Here is a 6661-nt window from a genome sequence, read left to right as displayed (position 1 = left end):
TCGTACTTAAACTAGTACTAAAATAATAAAACACAATCTTGAGATGTTAATTCATCAGATATGCATGTTCATAAACAAAGGGGTATTTGAGTAATAGTTGTTTGTTTTATATATATATAATATTATTTTTATTTTGTAGTAATATATTTGGGAAAATAAAGTTGCGAGTCCTTGGATCATTAATTGACAAAACATGCGATGTCTGACGTAAAAAATGAAACACAATCACAGCCATGACATTCGTTAAAAATGTGGCACGCATGGCCCCTAATTTTCTCAAGTATTCTTCTTTTTCTATTCTCTCTCCCTATTCTTGGAGGGGCAAAATGTAAAACTTGGCTTCCTTTGACTGTAATTAGCACCAAATATGGATCACTGCATTAACGCCACGACTTTATTTCCTTAGTACAATTGCTCACCCAATTACTGCCATGACATCCGTGAATCAAAGTCCATTTACTTTTTGTACCATAGGAAAAGTTCACGGCATGGGTTAAAAGTAAAGTAATTGGAGTAATTCATCTTTCTGGTTAGTTAGATTTTTATTGAGTACTATTGACCAGGTTAATTGCAATAAGGATCGCTAGTGATTGTACTTGAAAGGGTGAAACTTACTTTAGGTTAATCTCACAATCGAAATGAATAAGAATAAGTTAGTGCTTATAAAAAAGCGAGTTTAGAAATTGATGCACCTTTTGGTTTAAAATCCAAACTGGGTACAAAATTGTGAGGCCCCAAATGATGGGTAAAAAATACAATACCGAGCTTGGATTATTAAACTTGAGTGAGTTCTAAAGTATTGACAAGAGCTGGTCCAAACTATATACAGAATTGATTATATAAGTTTTCGGTAATATATAACATATGCTAAATTCGCTTTCATTGTTACAGAAGACTGAGTAAATCAAATGATATACACTCTATATACCATGTAAGCTATAGTTTTAGATCTTTACGTGAATTTTTTGTAGACAGTTAGGTGGAAGTGTGAATTAATTAAGTGTGTGGAAATGATCACATGATCTTGTATTTGGAGACATGTACATTGAAGGCCCACCGTGTTAGTACAATAACAAACACATTTCTTTAAGCCCACTTGAGATCAAACCCCAGCTTGCAAACAAACAAACACAAATTTTTAAACTTAGTTATGGCCTCGACCGGCCCCTCTCCCGCAAAAAATAAAAATAAAAAAACCTCCTAAGTTAGCATTTGAATTTTATAGTTTTAAATTCTAGAATAGCAATATCAAGTATTAGTAAGGAGTTTTGAATTTAATTTTCTATATAAGTAGTATTTAGTATATGTCTTACTATAAGTATACAACTTGTATTAAAGCTACTAGTTCGGTGATCTTCTAGCTCCTCCATTGTCCTCGCAATCAAAAGCGCATCCAAGATTTAAATTTTATGGGTCAAACTTTTAAGGTTCTTAGTATTAAACTCATTATATTTTTAAAGTTACGGATTCATATATAAATATATTTATTGCTATTTTAGTAATTTTTTGTATATAAATTAATGTTCCGCGTCAAAATTATAGGTTCAATTGAACCCGTGTTATAAGGCTACATCCGGCCCCGCTCACAATCTCTCCCCAACACTCTCTCCATCTTTTAAGTTGAAGTTCTAAAAAAACACAAAGTATAGAACTTGAGTTGCAACAGGAGTAGTAATTAGTAAACTAGTAGTAGTACGTAGTAGAAGGAAGCGAGAGTTACCACTTAAGAAAAGTTTTACTGACAAGAAGCTCTCTTTGGGCTACTTCTTCAATGCAATTGTCTTCTTCACATCCAACATCGCTGTCTATGTTTTCGTACTCTATCTCTCTCCTTCTCCTTGTAGTCCTTCCCTTCCTTTAAATCTCGTTCGTTATCTCTTCTCTTCATATTTTATATCTAACTACCTAAACTTCTTCTTCCTCCACTATCAGCTAGTACTTAATTTGCTCTTCCTTCACGAAACTCTACGTTTTTCCTTGACCAGCTATAAGCTTTCCACTTGTTCTAAGCAAATACTTCTATATAAAAGGAGACAACTATTAGCCAATTGTAGAAAAGAACATAAAAGACATTTAAGTTTAATTTAAGGATGTCAAGCAGAAGGTCAAGACAGTCGTCATCAGCAGGTTCCTCAAGAATTTCAGATGATCAGATAATTGACCTCGTATCCAAGTTGCAACAACTTCTTCCTGAGATTCGAACCCGCCGCTCCAACAAGGTTTCTCTTATATTCTGTTTTCAGCTATATGAGTTTTCACTGTTCACCGTTAATGTAGCTCCATTTAAGTTCATTTTCGTCAATTTATTCTACTAAAGCTTATCTAGTAGTATATTTTTTTGTGCATGTTCATAAATAAACATGCAGCTGCATTTGAATATTTTGAGGTTCATTTATGTTTATGGTTTTTAGATACATATTGTACAGAGAAGTTTGAAATTCTTTAGAAGGAAAAGATAGGAAAATTTCATCCACAGTATAAGTAGCCAAAGCCACATCATGTGGAGCTAAGCACTTCTCGTCTGTGTTAGTCCCATGAATTATTCATGTAGGAACATATTTCGCTTGTTATATTCAGGCATTTATTATATGTCTCTTTTTGGACTCTCAAGGTCCATTTCACATATCCTAATTTGTCTTGCCACAAAAATATTAGAAAAGAGTTTTAAGTTTGTTGGACAATATATAAGGTTCTTACACCATCATATTAAATGACTAGCAATAATAATTGTTTATAGCGATATGTACAGTTAAATTATACTAGCTAGTAGTATGTACACTTCAGCGTATATAACCTAAAGTTTAAGGGAGAATCAACCATGCACAATTAGCATAAGGGATAGGATATAGAAATGTCCCTCTCTCTCACACACATTCACACTCTCTCTCACACACACACTTCATATCTTTTTCTTGGAAGAGGTACAAGTTTGCCGTTCAAAAGGAGAAGATTATGATTTGAATAATTTTTTTCGACCATGCCTTAGGCCCATGCTTTGGGTCCCAACTCCCCAAAAAATACACATCACCAATTGTAATTTGTGTAGGTCAATGACTTGAACTTTGTCAAAGATTTGCAATGCATCATTGCACAAATTAAGGCATGTCTAGTCTAATTAAATTATTACGTAACACTATGTGTTGACTAGATCGAGAGTTTAGTAGTACTAAAAAGTGATCATGCTTTAGCAGTTAATTTAATTTGTTCAATTCCTTTTTATCTTGTCTTCTAATATACGTTGGTTTTCACACTGCAGGCATCGGCATCAAAGGTGCTACAAGAAACTTGCAACTACATAAGAAATTTGAATAGAGAAGTGGATGATCTTAGTGATCGCCTTTCTCAATTACTCTCCACCATTGATGCTGATAGTCCAGAAGCTGCAATCATTCGGAGTTTATTAATGTAACTATTAATTGTATTGTGATTTTTAAATATTGGAGTTATATTTTATTGCGTACCAATTAAGTTCTTGTTTTTCTTCTTAATTAATTGCTCTAGACTCAGCTGGTCACTAGCTAGGCCAGTCATGAGTTAGAATTTAGAACTGAAATATTAGTAATATCCCCCTTCCTATGGCACACGCTTGTAATTATATTTCCCTTAGTATAATTAATAAGATGGAGTACTTGTGCTTTAAAATCCCTCTTCTTTTAGTTATGTATTGTATTTAATCTGCATTGAAGCACTCCAAGATACTAACATGAGAATTCGAGAGTGAAAAAAGGAAAACATAAAGAAGAAAAATTGAAGGTGTTTAATTAAGGATCAGATATTACGGTGATTAATAAAGTCATATCTGAGAAAGGAAACCTAAAAGGAAGAAGAAAAATTAGCAAAGAAAAAATCGAAAAGGATTTGGTCCATGCTCAGTTTTCTTTGGTGAATTGAGCAAGTTCAGGGTCAATGTTTTTCTGAAAGTTATCAATCACCTGAAGCACCGCTCGCACAACGCTCAAACACACACACATATACACACACACAACAACCAAAAAATCACCCCGACTGTCATGTTATAAAGGATATAATTTTTTAAAGAAAAAGAATAAACGAATGAGTGAATAGTAGTCTATCTGGGTGCTATATATTGCCTAGTTTGACAACGATTAAGTTATCTATTTTGATGAAGACGTTAGTACATATATACACGTATAGCTTGTAGCTCCCTGTGAATATATGATTAAGCAAATGAAAAAATATTCTCTGCTAAGCTTTTCTAGATGAGTAGTTATGCAATTCAATATGATACCAAAGTATTCAGAGGTTTTGGATTCAAGTCTCATCATCGCCTATTTTCAAAAAAAATTGAAAATATTAACGTGTTTGGTCGATAAAAATAATTATGTTCGCACGCGAAAAGCCGTAATGAAGATATAATTAAATAATAAAAGTATCTTATTTCTAATAACTTAAATTTGAGATTTTAGATGAGAACATTCCAACAGGTATCGTTTGACTCTAAATAGTGTGGGGATAAGATGGCTTTGTAACGAGATCATATCAGCATAAATGGTTAAGTCTCACCAAAAAATGTACCCCCAACCCCCCCAACCCCCCCAAAAGGGTAAAAGTCTCGTATGATTGAGGTTGAAAAAGAATGCCAATAGATAGGGAATGATATAAGCACAGGCCGAACCGAAGTTTATGAATTCTAAATTTATCGTCGAATCATAACTCATTATAATTATTGGACTCACAATTAAATATTTACGTATACCTAATAAATTTTCTAGTACAAATATAACAAAAGCTATTGAGTTGATCTGAACCCGTAACCTATACTCTCCCTCCGACCCTGATGTTAAGCTCGAGATAGCAAAGTTATATGAATAACAAGAGCAAAGTTATACCCCGTACTATGAGAAGATTTAATTATACCTTTTGTTATACTTTGGGTCCAAATATACTCCCGCCGTAATATTATTGGTTTAAATATACCTCTTTTGTTAAGTTTGTCCAAGGTTGACATCTAATCCTACGTGACACTGAAATTTAATGAGGTGGATGCCACATGTCATGCCACCTCAGCGCCCCTAATCCATATATAAAAGATTAAAATTTGAAATACAATATTTTTCATGGTAACGGTAATGATGGCAATAGTGGTGGAGGAGAAGAAAATTTTAGTGGTGGAAAAAAAATAGAAGGGAGGGCTAAAATGGGTTAAGGGTGCTGAGGTGGCAAGTCATGTGCCATCCACATCATCAAATGTCAGTGTCATGTAGAATTGGATATCCACTTTGGACAAACTTAACCGAAAAAGGATATATTTGAACCAATAGTATAACAATAGGGATATATTTAGACTCAAAGTATAACGAAGATTACATTAAAAAATTTCTAATAGTACAGGAATATATTTGACCGTTATCCGTTCGGAGTTTTGTGCCCTCAACGAGAAGAGAAAGGGACATTTGCTCTGTGTTTTAGCAGGGTGTCTCTGTGTGTTTTGTGTCTTAATCAAATAAAAACATAAATATATAATGCAGGGATTCTGAAAACGATGAGCCATATATCATTGACGACGACTCTGATATTGCTGTTACCGTTACAACAATATCTCTATGGGCCACCTTTATTTTGAGACGACACCAAATCAAAGACACCTTTTCTGATTTTATTTTCACTATTGAAAAAAGGGTCCTGCTTCATTCTGGCGTAACATCATAGGTGTCAATTCCATCATAATATTTTCCCTAGTTTTTCCCTTCCGAATAATTGTATGGGAGTTACTATTTAGGAATATTACTCTACTGGATCATGCTACTTAAAAACAAATTTTCTTTCCTTTTCCGATTCTCTTATGTATAGGGAGTCGGGGATTCTTCAAATTTTGATCCAAAGATTCCAACATAATCGTAGGAACTTCAATTTATATACATTTATTGCGTAAAGAATTTTTGTACTATAGGGTCAGCATTACGCGTCTTAATAGGTAATCTATCGTATTTTTTTGAAAGTAGAAATTCTACTTTTTACTGTAAGTATATTTTGAGTAATGTGATTTATTTTTTTGAAGTATCAGTGTAAAATGATACTTTATTGTCTCCCTCAAAATAATAGCCGAAATATATATATATATATTTCGGCTATATGTTATATACAAATTTTATATAACTTTTCGGCTGCAGAATGTAAATAGTTTCTGTCTTGAGCTAAAAGTGAAAAAAGCCCAAATTTAAACTCACTGTCTACGAGTGGGCCGAAGGTGGCGTGGGTTATCTGCTAATCATCAGGACGGAAATTGGCATCCTATAACAACACATAACAGGAATTAGCAATTTTTTGGCCTTATATTAGGTTTGGCAAAGATAGCCCCAAACAATTGGCATTATATAGCCAAATCTTAAAAAAACTACTCTCTTTTATATTCTCTCTCAAAAAACTACACGCTTATTTTGGCTTCCCACCCCTTTTCTCTCCTTATATTTCTTTTCTATCTCTTCTCTTTTCTCTTATAGTTTAGCAAAAATTCTTGCAAATTATGCAAAAATAATCAGTGGGATGAAAAGGTAAGGTTGATCTCACATCAGAGAAAATCACAAGCAAAAACTAAGAGAGAAAAAATATATTTCAACTTTGTTTTTCTTCTCTCTTCTTTTTTTGGTTGGATTGAATGAGTGGGTGTGATTGAAATTAGTTGAAAATACCTAAACGAGGC

The 6661-nt window shown here is 33.4% G+C and overlaps 1 protein-coding gene across 1 annotated transcript; it reads left to right on the top strand.

The window, feature by feature from the left end:
• Nucleotides 1-1637: 1637 nt before the first annotated feature.
• LOC107788418 (transcription factor PRE6) lies at nucleotides 1638-3642 on the top strand. Its single transcript, XM_016610099.2, has 2 exons — nucleotides 1638-2219; nucleotides 3257-3642. The coding sequence occupies exons 1-2, from the start codon at nucleotides 2091-2093 to the stop codon at nucleotides 3407-3409; spliced, it is 282 nt and encodes a 93-aa protein (XP_016465585.1). The 5' UTR covers nucleotides 1638-2090; the 3' UTR covers nucleotides 3410-3642.
• Nucleotides 3643-6661: the final 3019 nt, after the last annotated feature.

This window comes from Nicotiana tabacum, chromosome 17, assembly GCF_000715075.1.
Source record: "Nicotiana tabacum cultivar K326 chromosome 17, ASM71507v2, whole genome shotgun sequence".
NCBI classification, from domain to species: Eukaryota; Viridiplantae; Streptophyta; class Magnoliopsida; order Solanales; family Solanaceae; genus Nicotiana; species Nicotiana tabacum.
The sequence above is the reverse complement of the archived record's forward strand: the minus strand, read 5'-3'. Positions and strand labels throughout refer to the sequence as shown.

Excerpts from the sequence above, each read along its gene's own strand:
- LOC107788418 (XM_016610099.2), top strand. The coding sequence starts at position 2,091 with ATGTCAAGCAGAAGGTCAAGACAGTCGTCATCAGCAGGTTCCTCAAGA. Across the intron at positions 2,220-3,256 it reads GAACCCGCCGCTCCAACAAG|GCATCGGCATCAAAGGTGCT; the intron begins GTTTCTCTTATA and ends TTCACACTGCAG.